Raw genomic sequence first — 25,620 nt, forward strand, 5'->3', positions numbered from 1 at the left:
ACCCAGGGGTGGGGAGAAAGATGAACACCTACAGACCTGCGTCATTTCTTGTGAAGCAACCTCCCTTCAGGTGGGGAGCTAGAGGCTTGAACTGGGATCCTTATACCTTGTGCTAGGTGCCATGTATGCTTAACCCTGTTCACTACCACCCGGCCCCCAAGTTGTTTCTTCTTAAACACCACCTTTAATATCCAGACTCTGAGTGTCTAAATTCTCATTCTGTTCTTTTCAAACTTATAATCATTTACTGATAAAGAACTTGAAAAAAAATCAGTAATACCAAGCGCAGGTGGTGCAAAGCACAAGGACCGGCATAAGGATCCGGTTCGAACCCCGGCTCCCCACCTGCAGGGGAGTCGCTTCACAGGCGGTGAAGCAGGTCTGCAGGTGTCTATCTTTCTCTCCTCCTATCTGTTTCCCCCTCCTCTCTCCATTTCTCTCTGTCCTATCCAACAATGACAACAACAATAATAACTACAACAATAAAACAACAAGGGCAACAAAAGGGAATAAATGAATAAAATAAATATAAAAAAAGAAATGGAAAAAAATCAGTAATACCATTTAGTATTCCCTAGAATGTAATGAAATTCCATAATTTATATGCTATAATCCTTATTTTATTAAATTATTCATGTATTTTCAATTTAATTGTGGAATGACCCAGCAAATCAACGGAAAATGGAAGGTATTTAATATTTGTTTTCAATAAAAGCTAAATTTTAAAAAGTATTATTTATACTAATATTGATCTTATTTGTCTGTAATCTTACTTTTTATACATCTTTTATTTCTAGTTATGTTTCGTCTTTATGATACAGATGGGAATGGATTCCTGGACAGCTCGGTAATTTTTTTCTTCAAATTTTCTGCGAAAAATTCAAAGTAGTTGGTTCTGAAAAAAAAAAGAATGAATGTATAGTTATTACCAAAAAAGGAACATTTAATGTAATTTCCATGCACCAATGCAGCATTTTCATTATCTTTGTTGAAAGAAAGTGATCTTAGAAATATGCTAGAAAAAGACCTTTTATGCACTGAACTCATATGACAAAAAGGAAAGCATCAATCTTATCTGAATAAATCATAAAAGAACATTGAAGTCATTGAACTAAGGGAAGAAAAGAGTTACACCAGTAAGAATAAGAACTAAGTACTGTGAATGCCGTACAATTAAATAATTATCACATCAATTTAAGTATCATTTCCCCACTTTAATTTTTTTCCTTGAGATATACTGTTGAATTTGTACCCAGTAGTATATATTCAAATTTGAAAATTTGGAAAATTTCCCAGTCAATTTAATCTGCACCCTGCACAGTATGTAGTTTTCATCATAGAAGCAGTAGAAGATAATATAATTTATATAATTTAACTGAAACTAACAGTTTCAGTTATTCAGTTGATTTTTTGTTTGTAATATTTACACATCATTGATAGTTTTTAAAGGAATAGTTGGACTCATTTCTTTTGTATATAAGTAACTCATTTGAAAATCTATTTTGGGTTTTATCCAGCAATGTATTTCATATTTTTTTAATAATATAACTTACACAATATACTATTTATTTCTCTATAAAGGAAGTATATTAACATTAACAAAATAATAAATTTCAGGTTATGCCAAGTTTGAAGTACACATGTATTGATAAATAAACATCATGTATTTAATATTCAATAAAAACATTATTTCTTATAATGAGTGGACTTATCTCCTAATGTGATTTCTAATGTGATTTATCTTATATCCTAATGTGATTTCTGTGACAGAAATCAAATAGATTTTTTTTTTGCCTCCAGGGTTATTGCTGGGGCTCAGTGCCTGCACCATAAGTCCACTACTCCTGGAAGCCATTTTTCCCCCCTTTTGTTGCCCTTGTTATTATAGCCTTGTTGTGGCTATTATTGTTGTTGTTCATGTCATTTGTTGTTGAATAGTACAGAGAGAAATGGAGAGAGGAGGGGAAGGCAGAGGGGGAGAGAAAGATAGACACCAACAGACCTGCTTCACCACATGTGAAGTGACTCCCCCGCAGGTGGGGAGCTGGGGGCTCGAACAGGGATCCTTGCACGTGTCCTTGTGCTTTGCACCACATGCACTTAACCCATTATGCTACCGCCAGAATCCCAGTCAAATAGCTTTTTATAAGCAAATCCATGAAGTTGAAAACATAATTATGTAACTCTGAGTAGGATAATGCTGCATTAGCTTTTCCGGAGGGATAAAAATAAATAATTCTTAATTTAGGAAGTGACCACTTCCTCCTCTCAATTTCTGGCTGTCTCTATCCAATAAATAAATGAAGATAATAAAAATTTTAAAAAAAAGAAGTGACCACCAATCAGAATTATTGCAGCAATAATAAGTGGGATTCCTCATTTTTAAGTCTCTTTAATTTTCAAATGCTGCTATTTGTAATTGCCTAGTAGTTTTAGTTTTACATTTAGTAATATTAGGCTACATAATAAATGTTTAATTTTCTGGAGATATTTCATAAGTAGGAGTTTACATTCCTTCAAGATACTGCAATGTGGTTGTAGCACTTCTGTCTTCACTAACTCAAATTGTTTTTTAAAGATATATTTATTTATTTACTTATTTATTTATTATTGGATAGAAATAGAGATAAATTGAGATAGGAGGGGGGAATAGAGAATGAGAAAGACAGAGAGACATCTACGGCCTTGCTTCACAACTTGTAAATTTTCCTTCTGCAGATGGGGACTAGGGACTTGAACCCTATGTCCTTCTTCACTTTAATCTGTGCACTCAACCAAGTGCTCCACCTCCTGGACCTGTAGATTTTGTTTTAATGCATATTTGTCTTATGAATACTTCTTTTAGTCATATTAAAATACTATTTATTTTCTTTTAACTATAGATTGACAGACAACTTGAAAATTTAGTCAAACATTTCTGTTTTGGTCTCTGGGTATTTCTTTATGTTAACATACAGTATATTACTAGCAATATTTATAACTGTATTCACAGTATTAAAAATGAATTGAAAATACATTTTCTAGTGATTAAAATATTATTTTAAGTTAAAGGTTTTGATTTGGACCAGCAAAATAATTCACTTGAATAGTGTACTGCTCTCATTCTTGATTAAGGTCCAAGCTTGGTTTCCACCACATTGAAGAAAGTTTCAGTCCTTTGGTTTCTCACCTACTCCCAATCTCTTTGCTTCACTCTTTCTATATGAAAAAGCCAGTCTTGAGTGAAGTACAGAGATGCAAAATTTAAAAGAAGAGGAAAGTGAAAAGGAAAGTAAAAAAGGAAGAGGAAGCAGAAGGAGGAGGAGGAGGGAATGAGTAAAAGAAAGAAGAGGAAGAGAAGGTGGAGGAGTAGTAGTAATAGTAATAGAAATAGATTGGGTTTAATTTCTATAATTCTAGTCCACACTATTATTTACACCTCTTTCAATATCTTTCTTTACTATTAGGTTGAAATTGTACTTTGTCATGATATTTATCTTGGAAATTCAATGATATAGAACTTTACATATAAAACCAACAGGGAAACAGATGTTTATGCCAGATGAGACAAATATATTTTGTCTAATAATGTTAATCTAAGAATGTCAAATATTAGCTACATATATTAGATCAGATTTTACTAGAATCTTTTATTTGTTTCCTTTAAAATCTTATGTTTTTATATACGTTAAATTGTAAATGATACTAAAAAACACCACTTTTAATTTTGTTGTTGACTACAGTGAAAGTACATTACTGTTTTTGGGGGGTAGAAGGAAATTAAACCATTACATAAATAGGTTTGAAGCATGTTTTAACTAATGTAGCCAAGTCACATGTATGAACTAGCATTTATAAAGAGCTACAACTGGAGAAGAACAATATGAAAATTCAAACTAAACTTCTACATTATTATGAAGAAACTATATGTGTCCTTAAACTCTAAATCTTGACCCTGTGCATCCCACTAGAAGAACAAATTATGCCAAGAAATGCCTAGCATGGTCCATATACATTCTCAGGATGTCAGAATAAAAATAAACCCACTCCCTCAGTATCCTCAAAGATTTCCTTCCACCCTTATTCATCTGTTTTCTTATTCCACCCCTATGCATCTGTTTCAAGGGTTGGGATACTAAGTGAATTAGTTAGGATACTCAGTGACTTAAAAATCACATCTTACAGGGAACCAGGCTGTAGCACAGCAGGTTAAGCACAGGTGGCCCAAAGCACAAGGATCCCAGTAAGAGACCTGGCTCCCCACCTGCAGGGGAGTTGCTTCACAAGCGGTGAAGTAGGTCTGCAGGTGTCTGTCTTTCTCTCCCCCTCTCTGTCTTCCCCCTCCTCTCTCCATTTCTCTCTGTCCTATCCAACAACAATGACAACAACAATAATTACAACAATAAAACAACGGGCAACAAAAGGGAATAAATAAATAAAATAAATATTTTTTAAAAATCACACCTTCTATAAATATGCATATTCTTTCTTTTACCAGGTGCTCCTTTCTAAAGCAAGATACTCTTCCTTAAAAATCTACTGGACACCCATGTCCAGCAGAGAAGCAATTACAGAAGCCAGACCTTCCACCTAGAGTTCCCTATAAAGATTTTTGGTCCATACTCCCAGAGGGATAAAGACTAGGGAAACTTCTAATGGAGGGGAAGAGATATGGACCTTTGGTGGTGGGAATTGAATTGTATGTAATTGTACCCCTCTTATCCCATAATCTTGTCAATCATTATTTAATCACTAATAAAATCTACTGGAAGAAAACATTTATTTGTATAGTTGTACCTTCTTCTGAGGAAGATTATTAGACAAAGTACAAAGTGAATTTACATCTAATCATTTATTTAGTATCATTAAACCATAAAATAATATATATGATTGTATAACATTGCTTGTGTAACTCCCTTAGATTTTAGCTACTTAATTTTTCTGATAGAGAGGCAAGAGAGAGATGGAGCAGTAAACCACAACACTGCAGTTTTCTTGAATGCAATGGAGACTGGGCTCAAACTTTAACTGTAAACATGGCATGGCAGTACATTATCCAAGTGAGCAATTTCACTAGCACTTTCAGCTGTATATTGACTTAACCAGTTCTTTTAAGTCAGAATTGAAGAACTCATGTTCATGCTTTCTCCGTGTTCCAGGAACTAGAAAATATCATCAGTCAGATGATGCATGTTGCAGAGTACCTGGAATGGGATGTCACTGAACTTAATCCAGTAGGTATATAAATTACTTAAATATTGGTTAATTTCTAGAAGTTGTCATTTTCTCTTGTATTTTTTTTGAAAAACTTATATTTTGCTATCATTTAATTTTCATTGTTGAGGGGCCGGGTGGTGGCACACCTGGTTGAGAGCACATGTTACAGTGCTCAAGGACCCAGGTTCAAGCCCCTGGTCTCCACCTGCAGGAAGAAAGCTTTGCAAGTGGTGAAGCAGGGCTGCAGGTGTCTCTCTGTCTCTTTCTCTCTGTGTTTCCCCCTTCCTCTCGACTCCTGGTTATCTCTATCCAATAATTTTCATTGTTAACTATAATTTATTACTTCTAAACAGTAGCCAAAGTGAATTCAGAACAGGGAAGGTGTATGTGGTTTTATGTAGTGCTTAGCAGAAACTTTCACTTTGTTTTCCTCATGGAAATTAATTTGAAAGGTGATCTTATATGAGATTACATAAACAAGTTGCTGATGAACATTTTGAAGTCATATCATGCCATTAAAAATGTTAGGATTGGGAGTTGGGCGGTAGCGCAGCAGGTTAAGTGCAGGTGGCTCAAAGTGCAAGGACCAGCTCAAGAATCCCAGTTGGAGCTCCCTGCTTCCCACTTGCAAGGGAGTAGCTTCACAGGTGGTGAAACAAGTCTGCAGATGTCTGTCTGTCCCTCCTCCTCTCTGTCTTCCCCGCCTCTCTCCCATTTCTCTCTGTCCTAACAATGATGACAACAATAATAACAACAACAGGGGGTCGGGGCAGTGGGTTAAGCGCATGTGGCGCAAAGCACAGGGACCAGAGTAAGAATCCCGGTTTGAGCCCTCCGCTCCCCACCTGCAGGGGAGTCGCTTCACAGGCAGTGAAGCAGCTCTGCAGGTGTGTATCTTTCTCTCCCTCTCTCTGTCTTCCCTTCCTCTCTCCATTTCTCTATGTCCTATCCAACAAAGAACAACATCAACAATAGCAATAATAATAACCACAACGAAGTTACAACTACAAGGGCAACAAAAAGGGGGGAAAATGGCCCCAGGAGTGGTGGATTCATGGTGCAGGCACCGAGCCCAGCAATAACCCTGGAGGGAAAAAAAATAACAACAATAAAAACAACAATGGCAACAAAAGGGAAAAATACATAAATAAAATTTTTAAAAAATGTTAGGATTGATGCATGTGTTTGGTGATCTCTGTGATCATTAGAAATTAAAAATCTTACTAAATTATTATAGCATTATATAGCATTAATAATGTGCCACATATATCAATGTTAATGGATATCTGAGTAGATACTATCATTTTATTCATATTGTAGACAAGGTACCAAAATGTCATGTTTACTTGTGTAAAACTTTTCAGTTAAAGATATAGTTAGGAAATTCTAGTCAAATTATTTAAATAAACAGGTCCACAACATACTTTGGTATATTGCACCACAGCAAAAGATTCTAGAAAAGGAAAAGAGAGGGGACAGAGAAGGTGTTGGAGTCCTGGTGAATAATGGTGAGAAAGGGACTAAAGTAGGGTTAAACACGATTTACAAACTCTTATCATCAGGAGATGAAAAATTGTACCCAAGTGTCAATAGTGATACTGTAAATCTTTAACTTTTCAATAAAATGATAAAAATGCAATCACAAAAAATTAGCTACTTATTTTCTATAGATTCATAGAAAAGTTTTCCAATATATTTTAAATTGATCATGATTATTAACTTTGACTTTGGCCACAGTATTATTTTGGAAGAGAGTGTTGATTGTTATTGATTTTCTAATTTTAAAATGTACTAATTATTCATTTTCTATTTAATAATACATGAATGAAGCAAATACTAACTAATTTATTTATGTGACTTATATGTAATGTGAATTCAAGAGTCCTAGTCTTTAAAATATTTTATTTGTTTAGCTATTGGATAGAGACAGAGAAATTGAGGTGGGTGAGGAAGATAAGCGATAGAAAGAGAAAGAGCACTTCTTCCCTGCTTGTGAAACTTTGCTCATGAAGATGGGGACAGGGACTAAACTCAAGTCCGTGTGCATGTGCACCCAGCTAGATGTGCCACTGTCTATTTTCTTGAGTCTTATTTTTTCTTTTCTTTTTTTTTTAATTTCTTTATTGTGGGGTTTAATGTTTTACAGTCAACAATGAATACAATAGTTTGTGCATGAATAACATTTCTCAATTTTCCACACAATACAACCCTCACTAGGTGCTTTGCCATGCTGTTCTAGGACCTGCACTCCCTCTACCCTAGAATCTTTTACTTTGAACGAGTGTTATTTTTTAACCACTGTTTTTTTTATACAGTTATTGAGGATGATGATTCCATGCTTATGTGATGAAATGCTCTGATAACACTTCAATTATTTTAAAAACTAATGAGGGCTAAATGCAGCAACTTTATGGGTAATGTGATGTAAATGGAAAGCAATATTCTTATTTGGTTTAAGATTTGCCTTATTTTAAGTTAACTAGTTTTTTCTTGTTTAAGATGCATGTGCAAATGCACAGGTTATACTTATAGGAGTAGAAGACATCATTTGTGGATTATTGTTTATATGTGGGGTGAATGTTGATACCAGTATGTATTTAGCTATTTTTTAATTATTTTATTTTCAAAATGTTCTGTATTGGGGGGGGTTAATGGTTTACAGTTGACAGTAAAATACAATAATTTATACATGCCTAACATTTCCCAGTTTTAATTCTTAAAAAAAAAAAAACTGGCGTTTACCTTAATACTACTAACACTCAACCAAACACACTCTTATTCATAGCTGTCCTTTTTGGTTATACTAGTTTTGAAAAAGTTTTCCATATTAATCACCTTAATACTTGTGAAAATTATTTGTCAACAAATTATTTTATGATCATTAAAATAATGCAGGGAAGGGGGATATTTTCCTTCCAGTTTTGAGATTAGAATTGCACACCACTACTTCTCAACCAAAAATATTGAAGAATGATTAATGGATGTGTGAAACAATATGTGGATATTTTGAGGAATGAAACATTTTGTAACTAGAAAGTCTGATTATGACAGACAGAAATACATGCATACATTATTTATCATCTGTGGCAAACACTAGCATGTCTAAGACATTTTATGTATGACATTTTATGTAAGACATTTTATGTATGGTTCACATGATAGAAAGTCAAAAGACTTTCCATAAGCATTGTATTTTGTATTTCCTGTAATAGTAACTGTCGTGTTTTTCCTAATGATTCAACTGTTGTCCCCATTTAAATCACTTTCTTTTGTACACATTGTCAGATTCACAATGAGTTTAAAATGTGAATAGAGAAAGGTTGATGGCAATTAGTAAGGAAAACTGAGATGTCCTTGAAATGTTTCATAATATACTAATCCATGTACTGATACTAGATTACAAAATTAAGATGCAAAGTTAAAGCATCAGCTGAATAAAGTACTTTTTGTGGCATTGGTTATTGATACGCTAAGGTACAAAACAAAAACATTAGCTGTTGGGGCCAGGTGCCAGTGTCGCACCTGGTTGAGCACAGATGTCACAATGTGCAAGGACCTGGGTTCAAGCACCTAATTTCCACCTACAGGGGGAAAGCTTCACAGGTGGTGAGGCAGTACTATATGTATCTCTATCCCTCTCTGTCTCTCTATTCGTCTCAATTTCTGGCTATCTTTATCCAATAAATAAATAAAAGACAAAAGAAAACTACTAGCTCTCTGAAGCAAATACTCTGTGCTAAAGTTCTCTTCTCATTGATTTTTTTTTCCTACAAGTTTATTAGAGTTCCCTCAGCAGTAGGACACTTTAATAAGAGGTTATTCCTTTTCTTGGTGGAATTTTTACTAATTTTCATTTTCATTTTGAAAAAATGAAATAACCTACAAAGGATAACTTTGTTAAAAATTATTTCCCCCCAATACTTGCAGATACATTTGGACAAAGAATTTAACTTGCAAACACTTCCTAGTAGAAAGTAGTTATCAACCAAGCTAAGGGATAATCAAAAAGCACATCTATCAACATATAAATATCGTGTTCTATTTATTACTCATTTTCTATGTTTTTTTCTAGTACTCTCTGCAATTCTTGAAATATCCATAAATATTAATAATGGCTATCTTTTATATCCATTAATATTATTTAGTAATATTAATTATTATTTATTAATATTATTTTATATTTTATTAATAATAATATTTTATAATATTTAATTAATGTTTTAGAATTAATTTTATAATTAATATTAATTAATTAATATTAACGTTAATTTTAAAATTAATTTTATAATTCTTCTTCTTCTAGCATTTGCCCTTCTTCCGTAGCCAGTCAACAGCGTCAGGTTGAGCCTGATGTAAAGTTTCGAGACCTCCTTTGAATCTGGAGGGGTGGCAATCATTGACTATGTGGGTCATAGTCTGTCTGGAGCCGCAGGGGCAGTTCGGGTCGTCTCTGGCTCCCCAGCGATGGAACATAGCGCGCACCGGCCATGGCCTGTTCGATAGTGATTGAGGAGGGCCCAATCATAACGTGCTAGGTCAAAGCCAGGTTGACGCTTGCAGGGTTCTGTGATGAAGTGTTTGTTCTTTACCTCAGCTGACTGCCAACTCTGTTTCCAAGAGACTGGAACAGAGAAGTTCAGTGTAGGCGTAGGGGACCAGATTGGGTGACGAGACGTCAAGCGTTGAACAGGGTGGGCAAAGATCCGCGTATATTGGCAGGTCCGGTAAAGTGTAGACGTGGGAAATGAACTTAGATGATGCCACATCTCAACGAATATCTGGCGGGGCGATGTTGCTAAGAACTGGCAGCCATGGAACCGGGGTGGAACAGATGGTTCCAGAAATTATCCTCATGGAGGAATATAATTTGGAATCGACCAAGTGGACATGGGGGCTACGGAACCCACAGTATTCTGCAGTGGAATAGCATAATGCCAGAGATGACGATCGTAGTGTGGAAGCGCTCGCACCCCATGAGGAGCTGGCCAGTCTTGCAATGATGTGATTCCTCGCGCCCACCTTTGCTGCAGTTTTTATGAGATGTTTGTGAAATGACAGAGTGCGAGCGAGAGTAACGCCAAGATAGACTGGCTGGGCTTCATGCCGGGTTCTCACATCGCCAAGCTGCACATTAAGCTCACGTGAGACCGAGGCATAGTGTAGATGGAAAACAGATGATACCGTTTTAGCAGTGCTAGGAATTAGTCGCCATTTTTTACAGGAATCAGATATCAGAGACATGTCTTTCATGAGTGTTACCTCGAGGATGTCGAACTTTGATGCCTGAGTTGCACAGTAGATGTCATCGGCGTAGATGAACTTCCTTGAAGAAGTTTCTGGGAGGTCATTGATGTAAATATTAAATAGCGTAGGAGCCAGAACAGAGCCCTGGGGGAAGCCACTTGAGACAAGTCTCCATCTGATAGACTTGTCACCCAGATGTACCCGGAATCTTCTGTTTTGGAGAAGAAACGATATAGTGTTGGCCACCCATGGAGGCAGGCATCTTGAGATCTTGACAAGGAGACCACGGTGCCAGACCGTGTCATAGGCTGCTGTGAGATCAACAAAGACAGCACCCGTCTTTAAATTCTTCTGGAATCCATTTTCAGGGTAATTTGAGAGGGCCAGGGCTTGTTCGCAGGTAGATCTTCCTGGGTGGAAACCAGCTTGGGCGGGTGACAGGAATTTCTCTGTAAGAGGAGAAATTCGTGACAGAAACAGCCTCTCAAGGAGTTTGTAACACACAGAGAGGAGAGAAATTGGTCTATAGCTGGCAGCCAGTGTTGGGTCTTTCTTTGGTTTCAAAACCGCTATAATCTTCGCACAACGCCAAACTTTGGGCATAGACTCAGATTCCAAGATGTGGGACAGGAATGAAGCGAGCCACTTCTTTGCCATGGGGCCCAGGTTAAGAATGAGTTCTAGGGTGATGTTATCATAGCCAGCAGCCGTTCCCGGTTTAACCCTCTTCAAAGCGTCTTCCAGTTCAGACAGTGTAAAGGGAGAGAGTTTTGGAGATGGACAAGATAAACGGAAGTGGGATGACCACTCATGGGAAATTTCTCTTTTCCAGACTGGGTCGATCTTAGCACGACCAACTTGAGTTAGGTGACTGTCCACTGAGTTTGGAGATACGGGAGGATGGGAGACGGGAGGGGGTTAGCTACTGGCACCCAGTCTGTGAAGAAGCTTCCAGGCCTTCCTACTTGAGTGGGTGAAGTTCAGACTTTCCGTGAGTTGTTGCCAGCGGGCTTGGCGTGCTGCATCCAGGGAGGCAATGACATGGTCAGCCACATCTGGGTCGCCCGACTCATCATACTGCTTTAGTAGTTGCTCGCATTCAGCATCAAGATAATTATAATTTTATAATTAATATTTTATAATTATTATTTTATAATATTAATTAACACTATTTTATTAATAATTATATTTTATTATTTATTAATATTAATATTAATATCCATTAATATTAATAATGGCTATCTTTATCCAATAAATAAATAAAAGACAAAAGAAAACTACTAGCTCTCTGAAGCAAATACTCTGTGCTAAAGTTCTCTTCTCATTGATTTTTTTTTCCTACAAGTTTATTAGAGTTCCCTCAGCAGTAGGACACTTTAATAAGAGGTTATTCCTTTTCTTGGTGGAATTTTTACTAATTTTCATTTTTATTTTGAAAAAATGAAATAACCTACAAAGGATAACTTTGTTAAAAATTATTTCCCCCCAATACTTACAGATACATTTGGACAAAGAATTTAACTTGCAAACACTTCCTAGTAGAAAGTAGTTATCAACCAAGCTAAGGGATAATCAAAAAGCACATCTATCAACATATAAATATCGTGTTCTATTTATTACTCATTTTCTATGTTTTTTTCTAGTACTCTCTGCAATTCTTGAAATATCCATTAATATTAGATTAGAATGTTTATGTCCCAAGGTACCAATCTACAGGCGCTTCCGCCAAACCATTTTTAAAGCAGCTTCCCAAGCTATTCCTCGTGGGAGACGTCCTAACTATACACCTTGTCTTGAAGCTGAATGCGAGCAACTACTAAAGCAGTATGATCAGTCGGGCGACCCAGATGTGGCTGACCATCTCATTGCCTCTCTGGATGCAGCACGCCAAGTCCGCTAGCAACAACTCACGGAAAGTCTGAACTTCACCCACTCAAGTAGGAAAGCCTGGAAGCTTCTTCATAGTCTGGGTGTCGGTAGCCAACCCTCTCCCGTCTCCCATCCTCCCGTATCTCCAAACTCAGTGGCCAGTCACCTAACTCAAGTTGGAGGTGCTAAGATCGACCCAATCTGGAAAAGAGAAATTTCCCATGAATGGTCATCCCACTTCCGTTTATCTTGTCCATCTCCAAAACTGTCTCCCTTTACACTGTCTGAACTGGAAGACGCTTTGAAGAGGGTTAAACCGGGAACGGCTGCTGGCTATGATAACATCACCCCAGAACTCATTCTTAACTTGGGCCCCGCAGCAAGAAGTGGCTCACTACATTGCTGTCCCACATCTTGGAATCTGAATCTATGCCCCAAATTGGGCATAGATAATAGTAGTTTTGAAACCAAAGAAAGACCCAACACTGGCTGCCAGCTATAGACCAATTTCTCTCCTCTCTGTGTGTTACAAACTCCTTGAGAGGCTGCTTCTGTCACGAATTTCTCCTCTTACAGAGAAATTCCTGTCACCCGCCCAAGCTGGTTTCCACCCAGGAAGATCTACCTGCGAACAAGTCCTTGCCCTCTCGACTTACATTGAAAATGGATTCCAGAAGAATTTAAAGACGGGTGCTGTCTTTGTTGATCTCACAGCAGCCTATGACATGGTCTGGCATCATGGTCTCCTAGTCAAGATCTCAAGATGCCTGCCTCCATGGGTGGCCAACACTATATCATTTTTTCTCCAAAACAGAAGATTCCGGATGCATCTGGGTGACAAGTCTAGCAGATGGAGACTTGTCTCAAGTGGCCTCCCCCAGGGCTCTGTTCTGGCTCCTACGCTATTTAATATTTACATCAATGACCTCCCAGAAACTTCTTCAAGGAAGTTCATCTACGCCGATGACATCTACTGTGCAACTCAGGCATCCAAGTTCGACATCCTCGAGGAAACACTCACGAAAGACATGTCTCTGATATCTGATTACTGTAAAAAATAGCGACTAATCCCTAGCACTGCAAAAACGGTATCATCTGTTTTCCACCTACACCATGCCTCGGCCTCGCGTGAGCTTAATGTGCAGCTTGACAATAGAGAATCCGGCATGAAGCCCAGCCAGTCTATCTTGGCGTTACTCTCGCTCGCACTCTGTCATTTCACAAACATCTCATAAAAACTGCAGCAAAGGTGGGCGCGAGGAATCACATCATTGCAAGACTGGCCAGCTCCTCATGGGGTGCGAGCGCTTCCACACTACGATCGTCATCTCTGGCATTATGCTATTCCACTGCAGAATACTGTGGGTTCCGTAGCCCCCATGTCCACTTGGTCGATTCCAAATTATATTCCTCCATGAGGATAATTTCTGGAACCATCTGTTCCACCCCGGTTCCATGGCTGCCAGTTCTTAGCAACATCGCCCCGCCAGATATTCGTTGAGATGTGGCATCATCTAAGTTCATTTCCCACGTCTACGCTCCACCGGACCTGCCAATATACGCAGATATCTTCGCCCACCATGTCCAACGCTTGACGTCTCGTCATCCAATCTGGTCTCCTACGCCTACACTGAATTTGTCTGTCCCAGACTCTTGGAAACAGAGTTGGCAGTCAGCTGAGGTAAAGAACAAACACCTCATCACAGACCCCTGCAAGTGGCAACCCGGCTTTGACCTAGCACGTTATGATTGGGCCCTCCTCAATCGCTATCGAACAGGCCATGGCCGGTGCGCGCTATGTTCCATCGCTGGGGAGCCAGAGACGACCCGAACTGCCCCTGCGGCTACAGACAGACTATGACCCACATAGTCAACGACTGCCACCTCCCCAGATTCAAAAGAAGTCTCGAAACTTTACATCAGGCTCAACCTGACGCTGTTGACTGGCTACCGAAGAAGGGCAAACACTAGAAGAAGAATATACCAGTTACTATTTTCATTGGAATTCAACCATGCTTGTCATCTTGGTGTCATTAGATAGGAAGTATTTCATTTTACTTACTTGGAAGACACACCTAATTTTTACTAATATCACACTGATAACACCTATATGACTGTGTATGTGAAATTCTATTTTAAAATACTTACATTAACATAATTAACCCTCATAACTTTTGAATTTCAAATACTGATATTAATGCTAAACCATTCAGCGATAAATATGTTACAAACACTGGGGAGACTATTTTAGGGCTGTCTGAGAAATTTAGCTTTAGAAGAAAAATCTAACAAGAATGACTTGATTATTTTACTTCATGACCAAATGAAATTTTGATAGGCAATTAAAAGCAATTCAATTTCTCCTTTCTTGACCACTTAGCAGGGAATCATTTAAGCTCTTTTCCACGAAGTTAATTTGTTCAGGCATTATCTAGCACATATTTGAATTAAAAATAGTGTAGAGAAAGTAATTGAAGAACCCCCTCAAATTAAAGAAACCTTTGCGTTTTAGCCATACCATTTTATGACAAAATATTTTAAAAATTTAAGCAATTACTTCTCAAGTTTGAAAGCTGCTTTAAAGAATCAGAATAAAGCCAGTTTCCATTACCATTGTACTCAGTTACCTACATATTTGTTGCTAAGTATTACTGAAGTTGGCTGTTGATCTCATTCACCTATAGCTAACTCAATGCAATACTTTGTTGCATCACATAAAACTTATTTTGCTTATTAGAAAATTTACCTACCACTCTACTTCATTAAGATCCTCCATGAAATGATGGAAGAAATTGACTATGATCATGATGGAACAGTCTCTCTGGAGGAGTGGATCCAAGGAGGAATGACAACAATTCCACTGCTTGTGCTCCTGGGCTTGGAAAATGTAAGTATTTCCACAGAGGGGTGTCCTGGTGGTAAGTCAGCAGGAGTCTCCATTACCCATTTAGATATTAATTGATCTAGCCGTTTTCTACCACTAGGCATGTAGTGAGTGCCTGGACTATTAATAAGTATGCCACAATACAATTTAACAATAGCTCTGTGTAGTAACACATACAATTTATGAATATAGCTATTTATGAAATTATAAATATAAAAGGGGTAAATATAGTTTACAAATCTATATGACCCAGCCAAATAGCTCACTTATGTAGCGTGCTGCTTTGCCATGTATGTGACCCAGATCCAGCTGAGCCCCCACTGTGTTGAAGGAAACTTCAGTGCTATTAACTCTTTCAATGTCTCTTTCTCTCTGCCTTTAATATCTCTCCCTCACTCTCTCTTTCTCATCTAAAATAACTATATGGATTTAACTTAAAGATATTTTACAGAAATAGAACCCATCAGATTATAGTGAAGCAGTCACTTTAATTCAAGGGAACGACAATTCGTTACCACACTAGTTCATTAGGATAGCTATACATGAATTTAACTAGTACATTAGTTTTTTAAATTATTTCCTTTTTGGGTAATTATTGGGTTATAGTCGACAGTAAAATGCAATAGTTTGTACAGTTTTCAGTACATGAGTTTTTATAGAACCTAAGTTAAATATTCCCTTGCTTAAGAATATCTTATCCATTTTCTAATCTTTGAGTTTAAACATTCATTTTTATAGATGAATAAGTGTTTAATGCTTTAATAAATAAAATTTGAATTACATCTTAACATAGGTTACACATAATTTATATACACATTCAATTATATGATTATTTAAAAATATTTTTGTTTTTATAAAAATGACATGGTTTAAAAAATTAATAGAAACCAATTTAATGTTTCATCATAAATATACAGTAACCAAAGCTGATTTCCAAGGTCCTGTTCCTAGTTTTCACCACAAGATGGCAGGGTAGCATTGCCTTATATTTAAAGGTCAACAAATGTGAGATTACATATTTTTCCCCCTGTAAAAGATAAATGTGGAAGAGATAAACCTTTTCCTTAACTTTAAAAATGCAATAAGCCAATAATCTTTAGAAATGCATTCTTATAAAATATATTGCCATTTAATTATAACCATAATACAACATTCCTTTGTCAGAAACATTTTAATTCCATGTCACAGTAAATGTTTTACAAAAAAGGAATGAATGGCACAATGGCAACTAAAGAATGAGGGTCTTTTTTTTAAGTAGTTGATATTCATCTCCTATTCATTTAATGTGTTCTCTTATTACCTATATAGGATTTGATCCATGGTACCATTTTCCTTTTTTAACCCACACCCTCTGCCTATCAAATTGTCATTGTAATAGGTTTAAGTTGAATTTTATCATTTATTATATAACCTCTCTTATTATATTGCCCTATATATTCTTGCTTATTGTCATTTATGAGCTTGGGGAGTAGGATCTAATTTGACAGTGCATGTAAAATACCATAGTGTATTTGAAACTAACTGTGATGAGTTGTATTAGCCCAATTACACAGATAAGAATATTGTCCTGGGAGAGTAATTATGACTCCTGATGTAAGGAAAAACAATTATTATTTCACTGTTTATTTTCTTCCATCAACAAATAAAAAAAACTACTCTCACTACTTATATATGTATGTATATATTCTTGTTTTAGTATGAAAACCAATAACATAAGTTAGCAGGACTATATTCCATATGCTAGTGAGTCTGCTCTCTTATAAGAAATTCACCATACTTTATGAGAAATAAAATGAAAACAGTAAAGTCTTAGTGTTTATTAGGCATGAAGGAAGATTAAGTGGTTAAGTGACAATGATTTTGTCCACTGCAACAGAAAATTAATGCTTGAGACTCAGTTCTTCAGCACTCATCTTATTGAAGATTTATTTATTTATTTATTTATTTATTTATTTATTTATACCAGAGCACTGCTCAGCCCTGGCTTATGGTGGGGGGTGGAGTGGGTGGGTGGTGAGGGGATGTGGCACTAAATCTGGGACTTTGGAACCTCAGGTATGAGAGTCTGTCTGCATAACCTCTGTGCTATCTACCCCTATACCTGAAGAATTATTTTTAAAATCCGAATTTTAATTGTTTTCTTTTTAAAATAAATATATGTAAAAATAAACTTGTGCCAGTGATTGAAAAACATTATAAATATCCTAATAGTAAATAATCTAGGTTCTGTTGACCAAAATGTCTCCATTGCAGGTACTAATTTCACAACCAAAGCACAAAAGCAATGATAGCTGCTTTGTAAGTGAAAAATACTGTTTCAATTAAAGTTTATTTTTACTTATTGCTGGTAAGATTTGACCTAATGGATTTGGTTTACTGTTTTATTATTAATATGTCATACTGAAACAAATTTATTTAATTTTAGTCAATAGGAGTAAAGGAATCAAAGACAGTTGTGACACCAAAATAAGTCCAAAAAACAATAAGAACTAATGAAGAGATAGTGTAGTGGTAGTGTACTTTATTAAATAATTTTTTTTTCATTCTGGCACTGTTTTTAACTACATAGTTCATTTTGTACTATCCTATCATCCTCTTTGTTCTTGTTAGTCAAGAATTTACATGTCTTCTAGAATATCTTTTTTTTTAATCCTTTTTCCCTAAAACTCTTTATTTTTGGACATTGGGATTAATGTTAGTACTTGGTGCCTACATGGAAATTCTAGAATTTTCAGTGGTCTACTCTTTTCTTTTTAAAAATTATCTTTATTTATTTATTCAAGAGAGACAGCCCAGAAATCAAGAGGGAAAGGGGTGAGTGTGAGGGAGACAGAGAGAGAAGTGTAGCACTGCTTCACCATTCTCAAAGCTTTCCCCCTGCAGGTGGGGACCGGGGACTTGAACCCAGGTCCTTGCACATTGTAATGTGCGCTCAACCAGGTGCACCAACACCCACCCCTTTTTCTCTTCTTTTCTTTTCATGTCTTTTATTTTATTTTATTTTCTATCTTTTTTCTTTCCTTCCTTTTTTCTTTCTTTCTTCCTTTTTTTCTTTATATCTTTCTTATAAAAGAGACTGAGAGAAAAGGAAGGGAGAAAAAAAAAAACTGCAACATTGTTCCACCATTCAGGAAGCTTCTGTATAATAGGTGGGTCCGAAGAACCCTTATGTAATTTCATACCACTAGGACAGTACCAAAGAGACTGAAGGTGCCATTTTAGATAAATAGACAAGAATTCCACAGCTGTAAAAACAGAGAGGTGGAAGTGAGGGTCTGTGTTGGAGACAATGTGGTGAAAGAAGATGCTTTCAACATTGGTGGTGTAGAATGTAAATTGGTTCAACTTTTTGTGGAAAATAATATGAAAACTTTTCAGAATGATAGAAGTGGACCTAATCATGACCTGGAAAATCCCCTTTTGGGAATATATCCAGAGGTAGCAGCTGAAGAGGCTTATATACAGATATCTTTCATAGCAGCATAATTTGTCATAGCTAAAACTTGGAAGTAGTCCACATGTCCAAAAACAGATAAGTGGTTAAGAAAGTTGAGGTATATATCAACAATAAAATACTATTCATCTTTTTAAAACAATGAAATCATCTCATTTGCTTCATTCTGTATGGGATCATGTTAAGTGAGATAAGCCAAAATGAAGCTAAATACTGAATGATCTCACTCATAGGTAGAACTTAAGAAACAGAGAAATGGAAAATGCAAAGTGCAACTTAGACTAGGTCTGATGTATTGCACTGATGCAAAGGAATCTGGGCAAGGAGGGAGAGAAGGGCATGGGATTGGGGCTTGGTGTCCTGGTGCATGATGGTGAAAAGGGACATAAATTGGGAGGGCAGAGTGTTTTTCAGAAATCTATCACAGGGATATAAGACATGAGTACTCATGTATTAGCAACTGTATTGTACTCCACTAACCCCCCAATAGAAAAAACATAAATAAATAAAAGGAAGATATTAATGGTACTGGTGAACCTAGGCACTTGCACATGGTAATATATGTGCCACCTAGTAATATGTGTGCCAATGTCTGGATCCTCCTCTTCTATTTCTCAAACTTTTACACAAACATTCCTTCATCTAGGTGACAAAAATAATACAATTTTAATTTCTGAAGTCTTCACTCTTACTGATTTGCCCTACAGGCACTAAGCCCCAGTAATAACTCAAACAAATGTGTTTTCTAGATTTCAGATATAATTTCCTGTTAAGAATGTCTGGTAGGGGACTGACTAAGTGCACATATACAGTGTGCAAGGACCCAGCTTCAAACCCTTAGTCTTTACCTGTTGGGAAAATCTACACAATCCAATCTGTAAAACAGTTACAAGTCAGTCAGTCTCTCTCTCTCTCTCTCTTTCTCTCTTTTACCATCCCTCTCTTTCCATCCCTCTCTTTCCATCCCTCTCTTTCCATCTCTCTCTCTTCCTTCCCTCCTCTTTATTTCCCCCTTCCCTCTCAGTTTCTCTCTATCCGTATCCAAAAATTAATTAATTAATTAATCAAATAATCTGGTAATGAAAAATGTCATGAGAGGTATTTAGAAAATGAAATTATGTACAACTACCAACTTTTGTCTCAAATCTTTTGTTTGAAATGTTGGGATGTCACACAACCTATCCTTAGGATGGTAATAATATTTGCTGTTTATATAACACCAGTCTTCTGAAGAGCTAAATTGACTTCACAGGTATTGTATAATGAAACCTCACACCAAGACTTTGGAAAATAAAGTAGATATATCCATTTAATTATAGAACGAATGTAATAGGTGAAATGGTTTATCCACATTTTCATAGTAGGCAAGGAATGGAGTCCTCCAGATACATTCTCCATTTATTTTTTCATAAAATGAATCCATTCTTGTGATAAATATTTATTTGTGATAATAATATTAATAGGAAACAGTTCTGCTACTGATTGGATATAGTAAAGACTGATTTTCCTCCACTCTCACTCAGTTTACCATCTAAATAAGAGAAACAAGACATGACATGAGAATACAGAGCTGGAGAATAATTGTGTTACTGAGAAGTAGTTGGATGGATCCTGGTTTCAATTTCTTCTATAGAAGTCACATACATATTTCATCCTTTGCATATTTTGGCAATGTATCCAGCTAAGAGCTATAAATCTATTTAATTTGTTTTTTGGTAAGACATTTTATGTCTGGATAATGGATTTGTACATCAGTTGCTGCCTGTAACATGGCTAAGTGTTCTGATTGACAGAACACCCACGTTCAGACTTGTTTGTTTTTAGATAAGGAAAATGCCAGCTAACTTAGTCCATATGTGCTCTTCAACAGGATGAGGCTTATTCATTTGTAATGGACAATCATTTAAAAATGAAATGACAAGGATTGTAAGAAGATCAATACATAAGAAAATTGTATTTTTCCAGTCTCCTCTGTACTTCAAAACATTTTCTAAATCATGAACTTATTATATATATATGTATATATATATATATATATATATAGAGAGAGAGAGAGAGAGAGAGAGATCTGCACCACTAGCACTCTAATAAATAGCACCCTTATTTATACCTTTTGACACCAGAATGCTTTATTTTTGTCAGAATAAATAGAATTGATAAGCACTAATGATTTGGGAAGTAATGAATATCTAAATAAGTATGTAACCACTCAGTAAATGTATTGGAGATACTAGAGATCTTGACTCAAGTATGCCAAAACTGGATTAAGAAATTACTATGAAGCCTATTTATTAAGTTTCAGAAGAGACTTGAAACAATCATACAGCTTGCCATGATACCTTCTTCAGAACTATTTTTATTGAGAGCTTCTTAATCTTTTGTCCAAAAAAAAATAATAAATGTCATTACCTGTGAAGGGCACGAGTTTATGGAGTAGTAAGTTAATAATAATTTAGCTTATCAAAGATTCATAGGTGCTGCCAGATGACTTTAGACTCCTGGGTAAAAAAGACTTGTTTACTCAAAGCAAAGCAAGCACTGGGAGCCTCATATCTAAGTCAGTTCTCCTTGCCCATGAAGTCTCCTGGGGTAATGGAGAATGGTTCGAGTAATTGCTGAGCACAGCACCTGAGCACAAAACCTTAGTTTAGGAAAATTAAATATTTTATAATGCTCAGTAAACAAACCTACTTAACCTTTGTTGATAATGGAGAGATTCTTTTTATTATATTGGACAGTAAGTAAACCAGCACTCAGGAGGAAGAGACGCTTCTCTTATTCAAGAATATGTTATTCAGACATCTTTGAAAAGATGAACAATATTAGCAACAACAAAAACAATACTTTTACTGACAAGATGTACAGATGTTCAAGGGCTACATGGAGAATTAAGGAAGTGTTTTCAGTAATGTTTCATGTAATGCAAATTGACTTTTGATTCTAATGTAAGAAAGTTACTATGGATTTATTTTTATTTATTTATTTTTAAATATTTATTTATTTGATAGGACAGAGGGAAATTGAGAGGGTTGAGGGAGGAAGAAAAGAGGAGAGAAAAAAAGACACCTGTAGCACTAATTCATTGCTTGGGAAGCTTCTCCCTTGTAAGTCAGGACAGGGGGCTTGAACCTGGGTTCTGGTGAATGGTGACATATGCTCTGAACTAGGTACACTAAAACCCAGTCCCTGAAGCTTACTATGTATATAATCTATTAGTACAAATCAAGTAATTTATTTTTTAACTGGGAATAGAAAAAATGGGTAGTAAGCATTATTATTAATATTCTATCAAAGAAAAATATTACATTCTATACCACACTTATATTGTTCCCTATACAACTATAGAATTGTATGGGGGTCAGGTCATGATAAACTCGGTGAAGTACATATATTACTACATTCAAGGACCCAGGTTTGAGCCCCCACTCTGCACTTACAGGTGGTCTGCTTCGGAAGAGGTGAAGCTGGTCTCTTCCTTTCCCTTTCTTCCCGTTTTCTCTCAGTTTCTCACTTTGGGGCTGGGCCTGGTGGTGGCACACTGGGTTAAGTGCACACAGTACAAAGTGAGAGGATCAATGCCAGGATCCTATTTAGACCCCCTGGCTCCCCTCTAGAGGGGGATTGCTTCTGAAGCAGTGAGGCAGGTCTACAGGTGTCTTATCTTTCTCTCCTCTCTTTCTTCCCCTCCTTTCTCAATTTCTGTCTGTCCTATCCAAGAAAAAAAGGGAGTTAGGCACAGTGGATTAGGCGCAGGTGGCACAAAGCTCAAGGACTGGTGTAAGGATCCCAGTTCGAGCCCCCAGCTCCCCAAATGCAGGGGAGTCATTTCACAAGCGGTGAAGCAGGTCTGTAGGTGTCTATCTTTCTCTACCCCTCTCTCTCTTTCCCTCCTCTCTCCATTTCTCTCTGTCCTATCCAACAATGACAATAGCAATAATAATAACTACAACAATAAAAAAAAACAAGGGAAGCAAAAGGAAATAAATAAATTTGAAAAAGTGATCTCTAGGAGCAGTGGATACCTAGTAGTCATGGAGCCCTATTGATAACCCTGGAGGCAAAAAAAAATCACATTAGTTAGACTTGCATATTGTAAATGCTCAAAGATTATTCGTTTAGGAACCAGGTGGTAGTATACCCAATTGAGTATTCCCTTACTTAAAAATCTTAAGTACCACAGCAAAACAGCTGGATAATGAAACAATGCTGGCTTTTTCCTCTCCCTCTCCCTCTCCCTCTCCCTCTCCCTCTCCCTCTCCCTCTCCCTCTCCCTCTTCCTTTCTGTTCTCTCCTCCCCCTTCTCCTCCCCCATAGAAAATCTGACCATAGAAACTACTTAGCTTTTTTGTGACATTTTTAAAACTTTTTTATTTATAAAAAGGAAATATTGACAAAACCATAAGATAAAAGGGGTACAGCTTCGCACACACAGTTCCCACCACCAGAACTCTGTATCGCATCCCCTCCCCTGATAACTTTCCTATTTTTTAACCCTCTGGGAGTATGGACCCTCTGGGAGTCATTGTAGGATGCAGAAGGTGGAAGGTCTGGCTTCTGTAATTGCTTCCCCACTGAACATGGGTGTTGACAGGGTGATCCACACTCTCAGCCTGCCTCTCTCTTTCCCTAGTGGGGAAGGGATCTGGGGAAGTGGAGCTCCAGAACATATTGGTGGAGTTGTCTGTCCAGGGAAGTCTGGTCAGCATCATGCTAGCATCTGGATCCTGGTGGTTGACAAGAGAGTTAACATACAAAGCCAAACAAATTGTTGACTAATCATGGACCTAAAGGCTGGAATAGTGCAGATGAAGAGTTGGGGGATCCTTCATTTTGTAGATAACTAGTAGGCATATTTTAGTTGAATTGCAAAGGGCCTATGGCTACACTAGTTTTTTTTTTTTTTTTCTCTTTTTCTTTTTGCCCCTGAGGCTGAAATCTGATATGCCAGTGGATCCAAGTTATTGTCTGGGGAGGTAATGTCATGGCTGGAAAAAGGACCAGAAAGCTGGATCTGGGAAGAGAGTAACTGCCTAATATGGGAAAGGGGTATAAATATTGTTGACTATAAACCCCATTGATTTTATATGATCTGGGGCCCATAATTAGCTTAGGAGCCTATGTGACCTCTGCATCCCTGTAGATCAGAGCTCACATTCTGTGGTCATGAGTAGGAACATCCCATGCTGCCCCAATATCAACCCATCTTCCTCAGGTGTAGCATAGAGTATGTTGTCCATCTTCCCTTTGGAGGATGGAACATTCTCTACCATTGTTGATCCAAGTTGAGGGGAAGTCCCTTTTGTGACAATTTTCATGGTTTCAATAGAATTCCAATAAAGAATATCTAAGAGCAATGCAAGTTTGATACACTTTTGTGAATAGGATGCAAATGGAAAAATGACCTAAGTTATTTTATATAATAACTGCACTTAGTGCATTCAAACTTCTCTTAAGGCATTCAAGATGATCTTGAACATCGTATTAATATTATTTTGAACATTTATTTTTATTATTTTATTAGTATTATTTTTAATGTATTCTACTACTTGATAGAGTAGAGAGAAGATAGAGGGAGAGGGAGATAGAGAAAGATAGACAAAGAAATACCTGCAGCACTACTTCACCACTCGTGAAGCTTTCTCCCTGTAGGTGGTGATCAGGGGCTTGCACCTAGTTCCCTGAGCATGGTAATACATGCACTTAACCAATTGTGCTATCCCCCAGCCCAGAGAATCATATTTATATGGCTTATTATTTATATTAATTTATATAAATTGTATAAAGAATAAAAGACATACTCTATTTTTTCTAAAATTTTATATCTGCACTTTTTTTTGAGATTTCAGTAAGAATAAATTAAACATCTAACAAACATGTCTATGCTCTTACAAAGTGCTCAGTTTGGCAGATCATTATCATAGTTTGGGACATGCTGTTGAACTGTTGACATTGGACAAGAATTTGTGGGTTGCTATAGTTTCAGAGATTTGTTAGCAGTGTCTCATTCCCCTAGAACACATGTGCTCTTCTACACTCTGGTGATCTTACAGAAAGTCAGAGATGAAATAACAGATTGTCTTAAAAATGCTTCAGTCCAGCTCTAAATTTTACTGGCATTCGCATAATCTACTGTTTATTTCACCAAGTGAAATCTGTTTCTCTTACATCCCATGCAGAATGTGAAGGATGACGGACAACATGTGTGGAGACTCAAACACTTTAACAAACCTGCTTACTGCAATCTTTGTCTGAACATGCTGATTGGCGTGGGGAAGCAGGGCCTCTGCTGCTCCTGTGAGTATGTTTGCTCTTCCTGGCCTCATCACATCACGTAGTGATGTCACGGAAGGTTGAAGAACGGTTTCATGAAACAGTAGTCTCTAGACTGAAAGTAAAATATAATCTTGACACTTCTTGTAGCTGTGGTTTATGCTTCCCTGAATATGTTTCTTAATATTAGTTCCCTCTAGTTTTAACTTCCTTCAATTTTGAGAACACCTCTATTGGAATACATCTAAGGACATGTTCATTTTAATCGTTTTTTTCCCACTGGATTATAAGTTATGTATCACTTCAATTCTTCTAGAAACACTCAAAGCCCCCCCCACGTTTCTCACACTAACTTTTACTCATTTGTGTTTCTTTTTTCTAAGTTAGCTTTCTTCAAAACTGACTTTATGAAATAATTCAATTTTATTTTTATTTTTTAAAACTTTATTTATTATTGGATAGAGACAGAGATAAATTGAAGGGAAGGGAAGATAGAGATGGAGAGAAACAGAGAGACACCTGCAGCCCTGCTTCACCTCTCTTGAAGATTTCCCCCTGCAGGTGGGGTCCAGGGACTTGAACCCTGGTCCTTGCAAACTGTAGTGTGTGTGCTTAACCAGATGCACCACCCCCTGGCTCTGTTAATTTTATTTTTATCTTTTGAAGATAGTTAAGTTAGTTGATTATTATTCAAAATAGGACA

General features: G+C 36.8%; 1 protein-coding gene across 8 annotated transcripts in view; it reads left to right on the forward strand.

The window, feature by feature from the left end:
* Positions 1–25,620, forward strand: part of DGKB (diacylglycerol kinase beta) — a 918,246-nt gene that overhangs the window by 239,686 nt on the left and 652,940 nt on the right. For all 8 annotated transcript variants that reach the window (XM_060196157.1, XM_060196160.1, XM_060196152.1 and 5 more), the window contains 4 exons: positions 798–847; positions 5,139–5,213; positions 15,077–15,196; positions 24,824–24,941. In XM_060196157.1, coding sequence (XP_060052140.1) covers positions 798–847; positions 5,139–5,213; positions 15,077–15,196; positions 24,824–24,941 — 363 coding nt within the window. The remainder of the gene's footprint in view (positions 1–797; positions 848–5,138; positions 5,214–15,076; positions 15,197–24,823; positions 24,942–25,620) is intronic.

The sequence above is a fragment of the Erinaceus europaeus genome, chromosome 8 (genome assembly GCF_950295315.1).
Source record: "Erinaceus europaeus chromosome 8, mEriEur2.1, whole genome shotgun sequence".
NCBI classification, from domain to species: Eukaryota; Metazoa; Chordata; class Mammalia; order Eulipotyphla; family Erinaceidae; genus Erinaceus; species Erinaceus europaeus.